Genomic DNA, 21,070 nt, shown 5'->3' with positions numbered 1-21,070 from the left:
TCATCATGAATTGTTCCTCCTTACGTCCTGTCTCTGGGGCCCCCCTGTGGCCTCATGAATCACTCCTGCTCTTTACCCTCAATGGGACGTGTGAGCATTCACTTGCTCAAAACCCCACATACACACTGCTTGGAAACATCTACCTCTAAACTCATATTTTCATCCCCTGAGGCTGTGGCTACGCATTAGGCTCACAGCCCTCGTCCTATCCTTTACGCTTCAGCATTTTAGAAGAGTTTAGCTTCTTATCTGGACAGCCTGTCAAGTGTGTTATTGGAGGCAAACTGAATGCTTCTGCCTAAGGTGTATAAAGAGGAAAAGAGGAGAGACAAGCCACCGCTCCATTCAGACTGATGTAAATAAGAGGCTTCTCCTTTCTCTTTATGGCTTATTGATTTTTAGTTCGATGGCTGGCTGCAGACGGAAACACAGGAAAGAGGGAGGGAGAGATAGAAAGAAAGGCGGAGAGGAGAAGTTACCAAATTCTGAAACAGCAGCATTTTTCTGGGACCCAAAATCATTACTGACTCTTAAGAGAATACCGTGAAAAACACAAACAAAAGCTGCACAGTATGTCTCAAAAATCAGAGCCCCTATAAAACACAATTAAGACAAGTACTGTGATAATTATATTGTCTGGATTTTTATGGTAATGAATAGATTTTTGTTGTGACACGGTGTACTCTGTTAACAAAAACAGCAAAAATCTAAACAAAAGAGGGTGAAATCTTTCTGTCAGATGTGGTGAGAAAACACAATTAACTTTTTCACATGCTGACTGGACAATATTCTAGTATTACAGTGAAGGAATTAAGAAGATGATATTTCCAGAGTCAGGTCTGGGCTGTTTTTGATTTGGCAGTCAAGTGAAAAAGCTGCTTTTGGCACAAACACATAGCCAAAACATTCACCACCAAAATATTTACATCAGCTCAAGGAAAAGAGAAAGGTTAATGTATTCAAATAAATGCTGAAGTTTTTCCATGCATGCGATGAAAGGGAATATCTCCAAGATGAGACGTCTGAAAATCTGTAATTTTATCTCCCACCTGTTCATCTTCAGAAGAGATCAATTTGACATGAACACAAAACACAAACACATTTGAGCATGCATTCATGGCACACAGTAAGGACTTGCAAGATCTTGTTGCTGGCATCATGAAAACAGCTTGAGGAGCTAAAGGAGCCTTTTGGTGACTCATATATTATGGACGAGGAACGATCATGTTTGCTGTGCTGGAACAGCTTCAACCTTGGTTTCCTTCTGCTGTTGGCTCTCTTAAAAATGGGTAAAAAGTAAATGTCCAAAATATACATTATAATGTCCCTGCATGCACTTAATAAAAACATACCCGTGCAGAATTCAAGTCCAGATGCTTCTTAATGAGACAGATGTGATATGATGCAAACAACGTGTTTAAAGGTTTACTATGCAGGGATTGTAAATTTGTAAACAATATTGCCAGCAAAAGTGAAAGCCAACTTAAAGTCTCTCTTGTCCGCTATATTTGGATTTTTTTCGGCAGACAACTATGATAACACCAAAAGACAAAATCATCAACACTTTTAAGTGCTATCCATATCATAGCATAAGGTGCTGCATCCTCACACACAGAGGTTCAATTATTTTTCATAGCTTGTTCATAGTTTGTTCAGTAGATCAATACTGATAGGCACAAATGATCTGTGAGCCCAGTTGGTTCGGAGTGAGCTTTTTATGTCTACATACAGAGCATGTCCTCTTCCACGGAGCCACCATGACGTTCTACAGTAGCCCAGAATGGACAAATCAAGCATTCACTTTAGAGAGGACCATTTGCGTTTTCACATCAACTACCTACATGCTTAGCACACAGCAAGTTTCGGTTGGTTGCAATCTGCACTCACACTCACCTGTAGACACCACTGAATCCTACACGAGACCTTTAATCAAAGAGAAACCATCCATCCTGTCTGAAACATGCTGCTCAAGAATCTGCTCACTGAAGGATGTGAAGCTTAATGTGGTCAAGCACAAATTCCCTGCAGTAAATCTGGTGGTATTTCAACCTATAGAAAGTAATGTGTTATACTGATGACTCCCTCTCTGCCATATAAGCTGCACAGTGCCCAAATTTATGCTCAAAACGACTATTTCATTTTTGACCTTTAACATGTCAAAATGCCATTTGTCTAAGCGCTCTCAGGGGGATTGTGAATAATCTGTGTGTGTCTGCGTTTATATCTGCATGTGTGCATGTCTGTGTGTACACGAGCTTGCCAAGAAAGTAGATTTTCGTTGGAGGTTTTCACCGCTTGAGTGTCTAAATCAAACTGACAGCTCTCAAATGACATATTAGCGTCCCCATAAATTTACATACTTTTACCGGTGAGTATCATTCCACTCAACATCACGAATGCACAAATCATTACAATTATATCATGCGTTGTAAATCCAACTAGTTGAGCCATGTGGGACACATGGTGGGAATTTTACAGTGGCAAAATATGTCACTCATAACTCACAGAATATGAAACCTAACAAAAGTTTATCCAAAGCATGACCTCATCCCAAATGCATTCTGTCTATTAAAACCAGTAATTTAAAAACTCACTTTAATCTCTACATCTTTATAGCCAATGTCTGCACAGGCAAGACAGATTAGGCCAGTCAGCCATGCAACGCTCCACAGATCTTCATTAATGTGGAATTTCTTTCATTCCTCGTTGAGCATCTCTTGAGTTCCTCGGCTGCACGGCAGGAGGCTTGGCCAAGTGCTTGGATGGGAAATCACATATGAATATGAATGCTTTTTCCAAACTCCAAGTCATGAGAACGGTTGTAGGGATGAGTTTAAAGCAAGTGACAGTGCCATGTACTTGAGTGGGCGGAAAATAGCTTGTGGGAGGGGGGGGGGGGTTAGGAACTATTTAGAAAGATAGAAAGACCACCAAAAAGGTAAAGATAGAAAAAAAGAGCAGAACAAACCCAACAGATATTACATTTTATATGCAAAGAGACACAAAATTGCTAAAAAGTGATGCAAAACAGCTGTAAATAGACATAAACTTTTAAAAAAAAAAGAACAAAGTAATAATCATTAACAGTTGATGGTGGCTAAATAAAAATGAATGGTGCTCAGACGCAGGTTCCATACCTGCATCCACTTCAGACTACTGAGAAGCAGACTAACACTTAAAAAGAATCTTGAAAAAATCGTGAAATAACCAAGCTTTGTGTGTGCACTACGAAAAGTGTCAGTAGTGAACGAAAAACAGCTACAACTGAACTGCAGTGACAGCAAACATCAGCATCCATGTCACAACACAACAGGAAGTCCTCCAACTGCACACATAAATGCAAGCAGGCAGGCACACAGACACACGTGCACAGCCACACAAACACACGAAGCTTCAGTCAGCAGCACAGATCTGCTGAACCAACAGCACGGGCCACAGCCGGGACAAACACAGGACAGAGATAAGGATCTGACGCAAAGGGACACAAAGTGATGGAGACACAGAGAAGGGCGCATGAGGGCACTAAATATGAAGCTGGAGATAGAGGGGGGGTAAAAATAAATCAGAGCTACCACGCTGTTAATGATGGAGGCAAAGATGCAAGACCATAGATGAAAGACAGTGTTGAAGGAGCTAGTCTGCAAGATATGAAGCCATGCTTTATGGCTCTGGTGGTCTCAAGACAAAAGATATTCTTTAGCTTCACTTCTCTTCATTATGCTATGGCCCAAATGCTCCAACGGGAATAATGAGCTCAAATCTTTATGGCTTTCCTCTATGGCAATAATACGAATTAACAGTCCTGTTCCTCAGCTAGAAATAGCATTGACTTGAGGCTAATTGTAATAAATTGCACAAAAAATAACTGCAGGCAATTGCAGACAGCCCAGCTTATGGGAAACAGAGAGTTATCTCTATTTTTACTGGAGGATAAGGGTATTCTCATGACACAACATCTGCTGTTTATCCACTAAATTTCAGGCCCACGTTGGGAAGAAGAGGGATTCTGTAAGTGTCATTTAGAAGCAAAAGTTTCCACAACTTCTTACTGACAAGAGTAAAAGGTCTCACTTGACAAGAGTCAATCACATCCACCAGGGGCCAGATGCAAAAAACTGTCTGTTCATCACTGAAATTGTGTGTACAAACCGAGGCAGAAATGTGCATACGCATTCTTTTCATCAGATTTCCAAAGCAGTGTGTACGCCAGATTCTGTTTTATAAATCTCAAGTTCTCAAGTTTGCACATTCTCACTGTATATTCCTCCAATATAAATAGCAGTTTATGTTTGGGAAAAGGCGTATGCATGGTTTTTGTGTGTACACATTGTTAATGCATCTGGCCCCAAAACTGCTGAGCAACTCCAAAGTGCAATGACACAACTGTGGGTCTGTGTCTCCCTGAGTTAATTCATCAAACGTGTCTTTTCAGCAGGAAAAGCAACCTAATTAGAGCACTGGCACACATGTTTCTGATTGGCTTTCAATTTCAGAACTTGGGTCAGAGGTTGGTCTGGCCCACCCCCTGTCTGAAATCTGCCCTGACCCTTTGCCATGTCACAGGTTTGTGTACACACGTTTCAGTGTTTGTATCCAGTCGGGACTGAGCTGGACCCCCTTTGGTGTGTTTCCTGTGCTGTGCGGTCTCCCTCAGCACACCTCCCGCTTCCCCAAGGTGCTGATGAAAAGACTTCAGAGGCCTGATTCATCTGGGCTAAGGCGTCCTCATTGAACTGATGAACTCACTCAGAGACGCAGAGACGCTCCGGGTGCCGGGGAGGCTGATTAAAGAAAGAAGGGGAGGGAGAGGAAGAAGAGTGGGGGAGAAAGAGAAATGTATAGAAGGGAAGAGGAGAGAGAAAAAAAATCTTCCTCTCTTGAGGTAAAACTGGTCCTTCAATCTCTGCTGCCCCTCTGCTCTGAGTGGAAAAAGGAGGGGGCTTTGGCCAAAAACTCAACAAAAAAAGTCTGATCTTCATTAAGAAGCACAAAGAACATCAAAGACCAACCCCAAACCTCTATCAGTCAGGAGCACCCACAATCCCCGTGATATTAAAACTCCCAGGCGCCATTTAGTGTCAAGTTCTGAGGCAGGCGCAGGGGCTCGGGTGACTCAGGGGTTGAGGGACTTTAAGGTCCCAAAGGTCAATGGAAAGTTTGCGCTAACTTCTCCTCACCTCAGTGATTGGCTGCTGCTGCTGAATAAGCTTTCTGCTGGACGGATAATAACTAGCAGCTGTGGGTAGATAATGGTCACTAACAGCTGTGAGACACTTAAAAGCATTTTAAACTTGAAAACACATGACCTAAAAATGGGAGCTGACTGAACTGGTGCGAAACATTGTTCAGTAATGTAAAACCACTTTTAAACAAATCAGTCTCATAATCTCAACAAACTGAGTTTGATCAACAACTGTTAATTCATATTTGCAGGGCTCACTGGTCAGCTTTGCGTTCCAGTCACATTTATTCTCTCACTTTGAAGCTGAATCAAAGTCAGTTCTTCATGTGCCACATGGTCCTTTCAGCTCCTCCAGTTAAGTTAAGAGCCACTTTCAAACGTTGTTCATGCTAATATAAAGGTAGAGCATCTAAGGCTACTCTCAGTGGCTGTAAAAGTAAGCAGCATGTGCACAGGGAGTGAAGTGCATACTAATCTTTATCATGGTTATGTCTGCTTAAATATTTACCAGAGAAAAGACATGAGACATGACATCCCCTAAATAGTCAACCATAAAATAAGGGATGCTGAGAAATAGAGAAATACATTTACAATGTTTCTCAAAAAACATAATTTGGTGAGTTTACACCAATGTTTGAATATTTAAAATAAGACACAATGAACAAATTATGATACAAAAGTCTAAAAATGATGACTAGAACTTTTAAGTCGTCTTGACTCAATATTGACAATAACTTTAAAGGGGATTCGTTGATTTTTTAAAATATTTTTTGGTCACCTGGGTGCAGTGGAACAAGCAGTTAACACAACACTGATATAATATCACAATATGAAATAGTTATTGTGGCAAAATTGTTAGCAAACAGTTGCTTGTTGACACATATCGCAGGTCAATAAAAAATCTGATATTCATGTAATGGCATATACAATAAATATACCCAAATATTTGACGATTGAAGTATTCTTTTTTTGGGTTAATTTTTTCACTCCCAAAAATCGGTATCATCATCGGCCCCAAAAATCATTGGCCCTCTTCATGACGACAGATGCCCTTCACTTTGCACATTTGAGTCATTGTTTACAAGAAAAAACTGATTGGTGCAGCTTTAAGTTCAAGGTAAAGTTATTTATACTATTAAAAACGTTTTTTCCAGTGCAGGATGATCTAACAGTTTTAATATCTTACATTATATTAAAAAAAATGTTTACCTTTGTGAGAAAACCGTAGAAAGAGAAAGCAGAAACCTGCATTATAAGAAAAGAAAACCGAGTAAATCTCCACTCAGTTTTCTGTAGTTGCACTATTAAAGCCCTCTGCTCACCCTGGAGCTGATTAGCTAAGACTGTCAACTCCCTGTACAAATGTGCTCTTAACCTTTTCTCAAGAGAGGCATCTAGGAAACTATGAAGAGTTCACATCGCATGGCTGTGTCTTAGGGAGACTATAAATGCTGAGTATACATTCCACCCTGGTGGTCTAAAATATACAGCTGGTTAGACTCAGGTCACAACAGCACAGGATGACTGAAGGGGCTGTTTCTATCACGGACGCAGCAGGCATCAAACACACACCGATAGCTCCGCTTTCATCTGGCCGTGCTGGGACATGAACCCAATGGCTTGAGAATTAGCAAAGTGCAAAAACGTTCAATAAACTTCATCAGAGCGCAGGACGCTTACACGCAAATAGACACATGCATCTGTCTGTCATTATCTAAGTTTACAAGCAGTTATGCTGTGGTTCGAAGTGACGGTTCAAACAGAGGACAGCAGACAAAACTCACGCTCTAATTCATCCTAATAACAAACTGAAATGTCAAAAATATCATCTTGCCATTGTTTTATTCATTGTGTTCCAAGATTACTCGCAACATAAGCACTATGAATCAAAATAGAAGACAACAGAAACCACAGAGTGTTTCATCTGGAGGTTGGGAAAGTATCTTTTAGGCTGACTATTAGAGCGATTGAACAAGAGAAGCGGAGAGTAAAGGACCTTGCTGACCTTGCCAAAAAGGTCCGATGATTGCTGCCCCTCTTTAGACGGCCAGGCTCGGCCATTAAATCTCTTACACAACTGCTGGCCTTTGCAGTGGCTCCTGACAGCCAAGTCTGCATCATCCGTGGTGTTTAGCTTCTCATACATAACAGAGAGGCGGCACATCATATTTGATTGTTAAATATCACTGAGTCTCGCCTCCTCCGCCACAGCAGCTGGAAGAGCTCTGATAAGCTAAATGGAAAGGTATGTTAAGCGAAGGGCTGGGGAAGGAGACGATGCGACAAAATCATCGCAGTAATCAATCAAAGTAAGGAACAGACTATGTACATATGATTTTCTACACTGTATCTACACTGTAAAATGTTTAACTGAATATTTCTAATGAATAACTTGCTACTAGTTGCATTAGGGTCACAGTAAGTTACTGTATCATTTGACAGTAATTTATTGTAGAAGATTACAGTTAAATCCTGGAAATAATTAATAGTGTAGAAAGTTGTTGTGTTTATTATCAGGATTTTACAGGATGTAAATGTAATATGGATATAAAGATACTTTGACATTTCCAGGGTTTTTCAGGATTTAAGTGTAATATTTCACAGTTACTGTAAAATGTGATTATTTCCAAGGTTTTACAAGACACAACTGTAAACAATAAATTACTGTAAAAATAATACAGTGATATAGATACAAAGATACAGTGACTATTTACAGAGTTTTACAGGATGCAAATGTAATAAACAGTAAATTATGGGAGAAATGACACTGATATGGACATAAAGATGCTATGATTATTTCCAGGGTTTTATGGGATGCAAGTGTAATTTTTCACAATAAACTACTGCAAAAATGATAGTGATATAGATACACAGTAAAATGTTTCACTGTACATTTACAATAAATTACTAGCTACTTGTTGCATTAGTTTAACAGTAAATTTCTGTAGCATTTTTTATAGTAATCTATTGTGAAATATTAGAGCAACATCCTGTAAAATGCTGGAAATAATTAACAGTGTAATTGGTAACATTTCTGGAAAAAAGAGACCAAATTTCTGTCAGTGCCATGTTCTTTAAATCAAAAAGATTGACCTACAGAGAATGACTGGATTAAAATGTAGGTGGCTCGACATAATAGAAAAGGCTCTTAATTAAAAAATCCTTTGTCTTCAGATTAAAGTTTGGATCAAAGGATCAACAGCCGTTTGCTGATGCCAGCACCACACTTATTGGCATGCTTCAAAGACTTTCCAGGGAGCAAAATGGATTAGTCCAACTTGACCTGAAAATTCACAGGAAGTGCCAAAGAATTTCTTTCACACTGCACCGCCTGTATTCATTTCCTCATTTTCAAATAATGTTGCTGATAAAGTTTTCCATAGGAAGTTTGCTGATAAAGCAATAGGTCGCCGCTTGTTCTGCCACTCATTTTTCTCTGTTATCATCAAAAATAGAAGTTGCGACCACTTGGAACGGATAACTGCTGTGTGACTGCAGCTGAGGGTGTTCTGGAGGAAAACGTGTTGTCGGGTAATCACAGAACTTCTCAGCGTTTTCAAGATGTATGCTTTCCTCCTACAGGCCCCTCGCTGCGACCGCACCCAATCAGTGGCGTCCCATCCTCTTATAAACACCCACTTGTATCCTCGCAATAAACCTCCCATTCATCACATTGACAGCAGCGGCTTGTGGGTATTGACTGGGAGTGGATTCTTTTCCCATCCACAAGCTCACTTATCGAATTAGATACTGAAGCAAAATGTTTGGAATGTTTAATGAGTGGTGTCAGATGGCTTGTTTTTACCTAAGTGAGCGTAAATGACTTTAAATCAGGAGGAGCTTATTAAATACAGTGCGTTACTGGGAAAATGTGTTCAGGCTTGTATGCTTTTGGGTTCTCTATCAGTTATGTTGAAATAATTGTGTCCGCGTTTGTACAGATGATGTGTCTGAGCAACCCAAGCTTCACACAAAATATTACTCAATGGCAAACTGACAACACACACACACACACACCTACATACAGTCACAGACATACATGCAGATGTTGTGGTGGTTATACACATTTCTTACAACTTAAAGGAATATTTAGGGAGATGCGCTTTCTTGCCAAGAGCTTCGTCGTCACCATAAGGGTAAAACAAAACATAGCTCTATATAAGACACCAAAACATTGTTTATGGATTAAACAAACAACATAAATGTATTAATTAGTGAGCTTAGAGGGGCTGGCTGGGTAGATTTTGCCACCAAAGTGACCAGAATAAATGTCAGCATTTTAATATTAACAAACGAACTAAACATTTCTTTATGTTTCAGTTTTCAGTTTTATGTTCTAAAAATGCTGTGGATACGTGTGGTTATTCCTAGGCACAACAACCACTTGGTTATGGTTAAGAAAAGTTCATTTTTGGCTCAAAATATGTTTATGGTGGCACAATTATAGCTGGAAATGCTGCAGATGTCCGCCAAAAAACCAACCGCTTTTAGTGGCACAATCGCAACTGGAAACATAGCCAAAGTCTTACTAAGAAAAACTCTTTTGATGGCACAATCCCCACTAGAATGCTGCTGCTGCCATGCTAAAAACAACCACTTTTGGTGGCAAAATTGGCACAAGAAATGCCACAGATGTCTCGCTAGAACAATCACTTTTGGTGGCACAATCGCCACTAAAAATGCCACAGATGTCTCGTAAAAACAACCATTTTTGCCACTGGAAATCACCACTGGAAATTCTGTTTATGTCTTTCTAAAAAACAACTGCTTTGAGTGGCACAATCGCTGCTGGAAATATCACAGACGTCTCTGCAGTCTGCAGTGGTCAGCAGTTTGGCAGTCGTCTTGTCAAGGTGTCACGCCATCTACCATCTCCGCCTCCGCCTCCCAATCTGCATATATATATGTAATCCCGGCTATTTCATTTTGGTAATGTTTATATATTTTGTATGAAATGTAGAAAGTTAATTCATCCATGGTTTGCAGAAACTCTAAATGCCAACTCTTTCTTTTGCAAAATGGCCAGTGACAAAGCCAGATGAGCTGTTCAGTTTTCTTTGTGCTAAGCTAAGCTAAAGGGCTGTGGCCTCATATTTACCATGCAGGTATGAAAGTGGCATCAATCTTCTCATCTCATCAAACAAGGTTAAAAGTGTCTTTCACAACGAACAATGAGGACTGCAGACAGAGAAGTTCCTTTGTTTAAGTGTGTGTGTGTGTGTGTGTGTGTGTGTGTGTGTGTGTGTGTGTGTGTGTGTTTGCCGACCTCTGTGGCAGTGACCCAGATCTTTTGATTGATTTGTTAAGTCATTAAAATCTCAGCTAGTGAATAAAAGACTTGTCGTCAGCATGGAGTTTAAAGATAAACCTAATTATCAGGTGCCCACACACACACATACACACACAGACACAAACTTAATATTAAGCATCGGCGAACAACTTTACTCACATAAACACTGTCTCATTTTCTCCCCCACATACCTATTTGATATTTTCCTTTGAACATGACCTCGCCGCAACATCAAAGGAGAGGCTATTTGACTTCTCACTCATCTGTGTCCAAGTCAATTTTTTGGTCCCGTTGCACCTCTGAGAAAACAATGTCATCGAGACTGGCATCATGCATCATTAGTGCTCAGGGAGAGCGTGCAGAGAAAGTTATTACACCCTGTGTCCCAACAGCACAGAAATACAGCCAGATTGTCTCTAATCACCAATAAAGGAGCACAGATATTTCAAGAGCGCTGCTCTGGGCGGATGAATGACAACAGTGCAGAGAGCTGTGGCACCCTTTGGGAGTCATCATTTTAACATTGTACATTTCCATCTGTGTATTATCAGGCCTTAGATCCTTCCAGACTTAAGAGGACTATAAACAAGATAGAAGTGTTTGTTTACTCCTCAGCTGATTCCACAGGCGACAATAGACGAAGAGTAGGAAAGACAATGGCGTGGTGTCTAGTGGCGATGTGAGTGAGTTCTAGCTCAGCTTCAGCAGCCAATAAGAAGCTTTAAGAGCCTGGTGCTGAGAGGACCGTGTCAATTGTTGTTGCCGAACAGGTGAACTTCATTATTTCCCTTTTCTTCACATAACAGGTGGTGAAGTTTCGCACTGACATCATGCACTGAGTTCATTCTGCTGCAGTTTTGAGGACACTATAGATACTTCATCACATCTTCTTCAGGAAGGAAGTCAAGAGGGGGAATCAATGAGAAAAAAAACTGTATAAAAAAAGAGGAAAACATCTGGTTCCTCTCCACAAAGCACGGGCATCCCGCTGCTGAAGATACAAGAGAAGTCAGGGGAGGACGGATAATTCATGAGGCACGCAAAGTTTCATGATGCATAGCCACTCAGTGAGACAGAGATAATGACTCAACCAGGAGTGATTCCAGCCATAAGATACTGCGCTGTATGTTACACTCCTATTGTAAATATGTTGGGGTTTTTTTGTCTTTTCAAAATATCATGTCCCTTTGAGTTCCGTTCTCGAGAACGACCTTTATGTTAAGTCCTTTCTCACAGACGCTTGATGACGGAATAAAATGTCAGAAGTCAGAAAATAGTATGCCATTTGTTTTTTCTTCTTTTTTTTTAAGAGTAGGCCAAAAAGAAACAGAGAGCACTTTCACTTGTGAGTACGTAACATTAAAGCCGGATACAGTGAATAAAGTGGCTGCAAAGATATGAAAAGGTCAGCAGAAAACGGATGAAATGTGAGAGTGCCGGAGATTAAATACACACTAATGTCTTTTAAAAGACGGACCTACAGTACATTAGGCTCTTCTGCAATGTCTGTGAGCCTCTTGATTTCTATTTTCACTCTGACCTTTTCAGCATAACAGTCTTGACAAATTCAAAGACAGAGTATAATAATGTGTCAACTCCAGCTTCATGAAAAAGCTGAAAGAAATATTGGTGAGCTTATTGCATTGAAAATATCTTTGAAAACAAACCTCATGCGGACAAGCTGTGTGATTCCCTACAGTACAGGAAAGTACGCTCAGTATTCAAGCAACAAAAAACAAAGTGGATATCAACTCAAGGTTACTGCCTTATATCAGAGCAACATCCCCATTTAAAGCTAGAAAAACAACCGCATATTACTCTCGGGCACACAAGGCCACAGGGTGCCCTTAAATCTACTCTCTAAGGGGAACTTAAGAGCCCTTAAGGGACAGGCTTTTAATCCGCTGTGAAAACAGCTGTTTAGCGTCTCAGGGGCCTGGCTATTTCCAGAAGGATCATCTCAAGTGCCTATCGAATGTGATCAGCATCTTCAACAGGACAGCATACCCAGCGTGGCATTTCACACCTCATCCGAGTGGACAGGCACTCACTAAAATGATTACATTAATAGCAGTGAGTGAACTATGTATAGAAAATATGTCTTAAGAAATTAAGGCCATGCTTTCTCCTCACCTTCACTACTATTTTGATGTGTTTTCAAAGAGAATTATAAGCTGAAAAGACAGCGCCTGCCCCCGATTTCTAAGGCTTGACACTGGCACAGACGCCACCTGCATTCCTGAGCTGCTGGTAAAGAAGCACGTTCTGTGCGACTCCAACACAGCATTCACCATTTCCAGGAAATCACATAGGGACTGCGAGTATGATAGCACGGAGCCATGTTTATGTTTCTCCTGGACATCCTGACATAAGGGCACTGATATGTGATTACAGCATTTTTAACAAGAGCAAAGTGGAAACTCAGCTCCAAGTATTACAGGGCCAGTTGAGTCAGCAGCATTGCAAAGTGTCTATTTATTATGATAGACTGTTGCTGCGATGGTTTGTTTGGACCCTTTTGTTTTGCTAAGCGTTTTATAATAGACATGTAACAAATTTTGTGTTATTTAAGAGCTGCTCATTATAGTCAGGTCAAACAAGGTATTGCATCCAAATATGCAAACACCATTCATCTTTAATACACCAAAGATACCACCCAGCTGTGTTAACTGAAAGCTGCAATCTGTATCTTTGCTAAAGCTAAAGCAGAGCATGTGATTTCTGCTTGTTGTTATTGTGCTACACATAACATGCGTGCAAATATCTAATTTATGGCTGTGATGAGGTAAGAGGGCACTAGAGTTGTTTACTGGACAGGTGTGACCCGACACTCCCAGTCAACAACACCTCTAAATACCAAACCACATGCTTGGAATTTGAGACATACCACAGTAAATGTGTGGGTTTTGATGTTTAAACATGTTCACAATTATGGTCACATATCTAAGTCAGGTGTCCTTTTATCACATTTTATCTCATGTGCTTAGTATTTGTCATTTGTTTCTGCTTAATCCTTTTATCTGTTACAATAATTCAATTTAAGTCTGCAACTAGCAATTATTTCCATAATCAGGGCTCTCAGGTAGCCTGTGGTCAAATCCATAGACCTTTTGTAAACTTGATTGACACGTCTCCATTTACTCCCACTGCAAAAATGACGCCAAAATATCCTGGATTTGGCTAATGCCATCTTAAACTGGTGAAATCATTTGGAGCCAACATCAGCTAAGTACCATTCTCTGTGGTATCAAGTTACCACCCATACAATTGTTCAACCAATTGCAAGCAGTGCCATTGGTCACGAGCACACACAGAGCTGTCAATCATGACGTAAAACCATTTTTCTAGCATTAAATACCTAATTATAGCCAAACTTATGAAAAAAAAACAAACACTTGAACATACAGTTTATGGTTAAAACGCATAAAATATAACTGCAGCATCTCTGGTTCGACTGCAGGAGATGACTTTGTTCCATGTTATATCAAAGAATTAACAGATGAATTATTTGATCTTGAAGAGAGTGACATATCCACAACAATTTCCTTACAACTCAAGATTACATCTTTAAATTGCATGTTTTGTCTGTTCATAAGTTCATAACACAAATGTATGTCTACTATCACATGAGTAAAAAGACAGAAAATCCTTACAAATAACAAGCTGAGGCTAGCTGAGGTTTAGTAGTTTTGCTCGATAAATGACTGAATAAATTATTTATTAAATCAATGGATGATCAAAATAGTTGGGGGTTCCTTTTATCTGTTGAACAATCCATTCACGAATCGTTGAGGCTGTAATTACAGTGACATCAAATCCAGCCCTAATTGCTGCTAATTACTAATCTTTTAAGCAGTAACATTTCTCATACAAAGAAAATGAATGTATAGCCTATTGAGGGCAAAGTGACGTCCCATCCCACAGTGAAATGACAGCAGAAGCAGATGGCTCTTGAAAGGGAGTCATGGGATGACAGAAAATTTGGACTCACAACAAGTCAATTTGATTAAATTGGCCTGTGGACAAAGAGACATGACAGACTTGAATTAATGGAGAAAGACCAATGGAATGAACTCCACTAACAACATCAGTTAACAAAACTTCTTGGCAGAGAGCTTGAAGCTGTTTCTTCTGAAGATCGACTTGGTGATTGAGTTGGATGTTGAAGTGCTCCACCCTCTCCTCATGAGAATTGTTACCAGACTGATGGGAATAGAGAAGGCGATATCTGCAATTCTGCCATCCAATCAAGGCTGCGTATCCCCCTCCAGAAACGGTTGACATAATCTTCATATATGGCTGGAAACCTGAGACGATAAACATCACAGCTCGGAGTGCAGCTGTCCAGGATGTAAAGCAGCTTACTGAAAGACGTATCATTGTTTTACTCATTGAATGTGCAGCACTACTGTCAGCCATTCTACTGCATGATGAAGCCCATATTTAACTCACTATGAGAACCTTTCATAGACATGTTAGCATTTCCATGTAGCAACAATTAAGACAATGGACACTATTGCTCAGACTTTCTCTCTATAATTTTACAAATTCACCTTAATGCAGTGCAAAAGGAGAAAGGTTAAAGTAATAATCTAGCACATTTATATCTAGTTGCTATGCAACTGGTACAACACAAGATTAAACATATGACCTGTTCATGAAAGCTTTTACGAGGATTTTCCTGGAAAACATCCTTTGGCACAATTATTGTGTTTTTCCTGTCAGCCAGCATTAGCAACTACAAGGAAAAGTTGGTAGCATGGATAGATTACTTAAAAGGCCTACTGGAGACAGGCCCAGGGGCCCAAAGTGTCAGGGGCCACTGAACTTCACAAAATGCCGCTCAAATTAGCATGTACTATCCAGAAAGAGACACAAAAAGACCACAAAGAGACGCAGCTGCAAAGAAACAGAGAGACTCACAACATTTATGAATAGCTACACCTATTAGGAGACACAACACAACACAACACATACAAACAGGTGTAAAACAACTAGAAAGAGACTTATATAGACTACAAAGACACTCAAAATGACTACTAAGAGATGTCAAATGACTACAATGACACTCAAAATGACTACAAAGAAACATAAAACTACTAAACATGCCAAATGACTACAAAGACACACAAAACAACTACAGAGTCTAACATGACTACAAAGAGCATCAAAAAGACTACACTTGGAGACACCACACACAGACCACACAGAGATGCTGTTACAAAGAAACAGAAAGAGGCTCTAAACAACTATGAATAGCTGAACAACCACAAGGATACACGAATAACTGCAGAGAGGTGCCAAACAACTACAAAGAGATCCCAAACAACTACAAAGAGACTCAAAATTACCTCAAAGAGACACAAAACAACTACAAAGAGATTCAAAATAACCACCATGGCTAATTATGAGTACCACAGCTAAAAATGCTGACTTCATCAGTTCTAAAATGACCTGAGGTGGAAAAGGGATGTCACAGTGCCTTCTGTTGTTTAAGACAGAAGTTATGACCATGTCTCCTAAAAAATGTAGATGTTGCAGATTACTGCTTTAACTCGTGTTATATGAACAAAATTACCATCAGGTCTCCATCAAAGCTGCTTTGACTAACAAACTATTCACATCTGCTATAGTATTCCCTCTAGGTCACAGCAACATCATTAGCAACATCACAGCAATCTTAAAATGAATGGAGGAGCCACTGTTCTGCTGCTATCCATCCAGGTGCTATTTGTGTTTCACATGTCTAATATGAGAAGTGAGTGGGTATTAAAACTTGACGATGCATCCCTTATAGCATGGGCTGATTACGAGCCACCGGACCCCTTGGCACAGATATGCAAAAGGCCCCACCACCTCTCATCCATAAATGCAAAATACACCAACTTTGTGGTGGTTTTGACTCACTTTATTTTTCTCTCTGTGTCAATTTTGTGCTACTCTTTGTCTCTTTGTAGTCGTTTTGAGTTATTTTGCCTTTTATGGTCTTTTTTGCCTTTGTGGTCATTTTAAATCTATTCCTTGTCAGTACATATTAATGTGAGTGACCTTTTGCAGGTGAAGGTCAGGAGGGCTCCTGACACTTTGGGCCCCTGGGTCTGTGCCTGGTAGGCCTGTTTGGTAAACCATCTGTGCCTGAGTGGACAATATGGCCAGAAACTTGGCCGTGAACCAGGAATAGTTGTGAGGTAGTGGACGTGAGAGTAGTGTGTGTGCGTGTTTGCTAGTGTGTCCATCAGAGAAAGAGAAGACGCTGAAACTTGACCCCACTGTCACTTGCATCTGGACAGCAGAAGAAACGGATGGGCTGAGTCAGAATGTGCAGTTTGCTGCTGAAGCTGCCATTCTGTCCCTCCATGCACCGACCTGGCATGCCCCGCATACAACCTGAGCTTAACCTGCACACAACATCAGCACTTTTCATCCTGATTCCCACATGTATGTCAGTAACTGACTGTGACAAAACACAAAAGAAACACAACAAACTGCCAGAACAGCTGCCATCACAGCTGATATAAATACATCACAAACTTGCACATGCGCTGTCATGAGTGTGCTGTGGATGCACCTCTGGAGGGCTTTGCAGTAAACTGGCAATTTTCCATTGCGTCTTTGCTCACGTGTCTTGTCACTCAACCTGTCACCATGGAGATGAGCTCAGCTTCTCCGTGTCTCATGCTGTAGTGCACACACTGCAGCAGCAGAGGCAGGCACAGCTGACTCTGTCGCGCCTCACATGCAATCACATCTTTAAAGCATCCACTTGTGTGCTGAAAGCACGAATGCCCTGAATGCATTGTCTCTATACATATATATATATATATATATATATATATATATATATATATATATATATATATATATATATATATATATATATATATACATATATATATATATATATGTGTATATATATATGTATATATATATATATATATAAAAACCACCACTAATGTGTTACACTCTTCACACTCAAGTGAAGTGATCCTTAAATGCATCTCAAGGTGAGCGTCACCTTTCTGAGACAGCATGAGGAGTGTTACACTCGCTGTGGATAAAAAGTTAGCAGCAGCACGTAAAGGGCAACTGCCACTTCAGATAAGTGTAGTAAGTGGGATCACACCACCGATGGGGAGTGCAATGCAGGTGAGAGGTCATCACAACCTCCACAAACCAGTCACGCATAGGGAACACGTGCAATATAACAAGCGACATACATTTGCATGGCTCACATATTTACATTACATCAAAGACAGAAGACACATGGATGCACGATAATATCGGCATGTCATCGGTATCAGCCGATATTGGCTTTGAAATAAAACATTGCAATCGGCCAACCTGCTGATAGTACAAACCAATTTTTTTTTAAATTACTATTGACAAAGTCAACATGTACAAAACACCAATTATAAATTGAAGAGTATTTATCATATTTTGCACACTGAATAAATATTACAGGCACTAAAACACACTGTATTTCATGTCTCTGCCTACTGGTGGCCCATCAGAATAAAGCTATGATTAATATGATTTTAATTCCATTAAAGAGAGACTTAATTATCACCAGAAGTAGGTGGGAGGAAAAAGTGTATATATCAATATTGGCCAAATAAGTTGTCATATGTTGCCGAATTGGATATCCACAAAAAATCCATGCATCCCTAATAAGACCGCAATTAAAAGTTTTGCTTGAAAATTGGGAGGCATGATAAAAAACTATTTAAAAAACTTTAATTTGTTACCTATAATACAATGCAAAATTATTTTTGGCAAGCAGAGAGGTATCGTCATGTAATCCAAGGTTTATGAAGCAAAACTGTGTCCCCCTCAAGACAGCTGGGCTGCGGTATATAAGTACTTGCATTATGACTGCAACAACCCAATAAGCCGTATATGAAAGAAAAGGGAAAGCACATTCCAACTCTTCTTGACTCATTTTACTACAAAACACTAAATATTAACTAGCGTATGAAATTCTGACAGCTAACAAGCGGACCCCCAAAATAAGACAAAAACTTCACGAGTTTTCCACATACATTAGTGGTGAAATGAACGTCAGATGAGATTATAAAACTCAATATTTTTCCTTACTGTGAATTTTGGGACTTCCTTTGTGCTCACTCGGAGGGAGGTCCGCAAACTGCACCCGGTGCCCCGACATTGTCCGTCCAAAACCTCTCAGGTCAGACCCACGCGACCGCCGACCGTCTTCTCTGTTTCAAAGTATCCGCTAACTTCCGAGCACGCGGGCTGAACTGCGTTGAGGTGAACGCGTCCCCGTGCGTTGTGCGCGTGGGAATCACACACGGACACACTCCACACCGGCGGGGAGCGTCTGTCATTGACTTTCGCTGTGCTCCCTGCGCGCCCTGAGCTGAGTGTGTGCCAGTACTGCGGTGAAACAGTCCGCTCGGTCCAACTCTCACCTGCCCACTGCCAGGTGCACCAACACTTTCTGCTCCACAGAGAGCCACTATCTCTCCTCCCGCATTCAGAAACATAAAAACTTTTTTTTTTATCCCTAATGTCCACATGACTGCATGGTTACGTCATCACTGTGAAGGTTTCTGGGGAAAAGATACATAATAAAGTTTCATAGGAAGCTGAATATACTGATGATTTAGGATATAAGAGACTATTGTGGGACCACGTGGGAAATATATTTTCCAGTTACCTTAATCAGGAAGTTGAGACAAAGTTTTACGTTTTAATTAGCTCGGCAACTATTAATTAATTCATTAATTAGCAATAGATGTCGTTTAAAAATCGTCTCCAAGCTTTAGCCCTATCATAGACCAGGTTTTGTCAGCTACATAGCCTACAGAGCGGATTTAGACCATATTTTAAAATCATTTAATGTATTTAAAATACATTATAAACCTGTAAATACCTAACAAAAGTGCTGCGTTTACATTATGAATGTTTTTTTTGTTTTGTTTTTTTTGTCAAACAAACACATTACTCTTTTATCTAGGCTAACACTAGACGACGTCAAAAGTTTCATTTTTAAACCTTGAAAAATCGACTGATAATAGACATTTACTAAGCGTCTTTTCAACATTAAATTGCTTAGCTGACCATTACTTATTTCCAAAATATTTTTTTTAAAAACTGAACTCTGTGGAGTCCATTCACTCAATCCAGTAGGTTTGATAATCCCTCATTGTAATCTGTTTTGAAAGAGACACAAATTCCTTTTTATAATAAAGTAACTGTCAAAATGTATATGGGGGGCTATAATGCCATCTAATGGAAGAAAGAAGTAAAGCCTTCGGCGGGCTGATGCATCATAAAGCATGGGAAACCAACAATATTATGCAATTTGGCACAGCTGCTGAACAAACTACTGTGTCAGAAATGACACATGCAGTTTCAAAACTGAACCAAAGAGCTGAATCATTTCCTCTCTGGCAAAATCTCAACAGGCTATTATATAAAACTGTAGACCTGCTGATGATCAAAGTTAAAGGCAGCCACTAAAACATGCTATATTCTTTTTTAATCCTCTGAAACCTGGATCAACATCAGTTTTCTTGTGCTGCATTTAGACACCTTTCACACATATTTAAACCTTTAAACCCCGAGCAACTACATATTGCAAGAAATTTGTAGATTAGAAAATATTTTCTAAAATGCCAATAAAAGCGTTAGAAAACTATGTTTTTAATTAACTTAATTTATAATTAAGTATTAATAATAACTTACATAATTATTTAGATTTTAAGCACTTTTTTCAGATCTTTGGTTTGGTTTTTATTGGGTTTTTCCCTAATTTCTTGCAGATTTTTGGGTCATTTCTTCTCAAGTTGCTCTTTGTCTTCTTCACATGATTTTGAAAGAAATCATATTTTCCAAGGTTTCAAAGGGTTAAGTATAACTCTTTTGCTTGCCTGTAGTGTTTAATTTATCTCTCACAAACATTTTCATTATTTGTTGAGGGGTATTTTGTGACGTGCTCTGCTGTTCACAAGTTTGTGATCGCCTCATAAAAAAGCTTGACTAGGAAGGCTACAGTCAGTTTTTGAGTGGTCTTTCATGCTTTTAGGTTGTAAAAGAGTCCTCTTTACAAATATGTTATTTTGTATGAAGGTTTGCACACAAAACATTCATGTTTTACACATGGAGAATAAAATGCTGTACAATAGTTCTACAATAGACTCACAAGTGAAAGGGGTAGTTTGAATCATTTCACTTTTTGGGGGTCCAAAACTATTGCAAATATGAAATAATGCATTATTCATGTCTGAATTATACAGTTTATATTGAGGCAATATCAATATAGCCATTAGAAGAAAAACATCAACATAACACGTCATTCCAAACTTTTGAATGGCGGTGTGGTGTATGAATCCACTAAACAATGCCTTAGTACTAGAAAAAGACACTTCACTTGTGGACATAATCTTTTGTAAAAGATTAAAATCAATTTTCTGAATTTTTACATGAAACATTTTTGTATAAATATTAAAAAAGAGTACAGTACCTGCTCAGCAGACGGACAGAGTCCAGCTGGTTAGCCATATCCCCTTGGAGACCAAAAACAGAGCTGAAAGACAGAAAATATTGGACTTACATTCACCAGAAACAGGACACTA

General features: G+C 39.6%; 1 protein-coding gene across 1 annotated transcript in view; it reads right to left on the bottom strand.

Moving 5' to 3' along the window:
- Positions 1-18,749, bottom strand: part of si:ch211-285f17.1 (sickle tail protein) — a 135,528-nt gene extending 116,779 nt beyond the window's left edge. The window contains exon 1 of the mRNA XM_042510691.1: positions 18,567-18,749. Within this exon, the coding sequence (XP_042366625.1) occupies positions 18,567-18,636 (70 nt within the window). The 5' untranslated portion in view covers positions 18,637-18,749. The remainder of the gene's footprint in view (positions 1-18,566) is intronic.
- Between the last annotated feature and the right edge of the window lie 2,321 nt (positions 18,750-21,070).

The sequence above is a fragment of the Plectropomus leopardus genome, chromosome 21, assembly GCF_008729295.1.
Source record: "Plectropomus leopardus isolate mb chromosome 21, YSFRI_Pleo_2.0, whole genome shotgun sequence".
NCBI classification, from domain to species: Eukaryota; Metazoa; Chordata; class Actinopteri; order Perciformes; family Serranidae; genus Plectropomus; species Plectropomus leopardus.
This window is presented reverse-complemented; position numbering and strand designations above follow the sequence as displayed.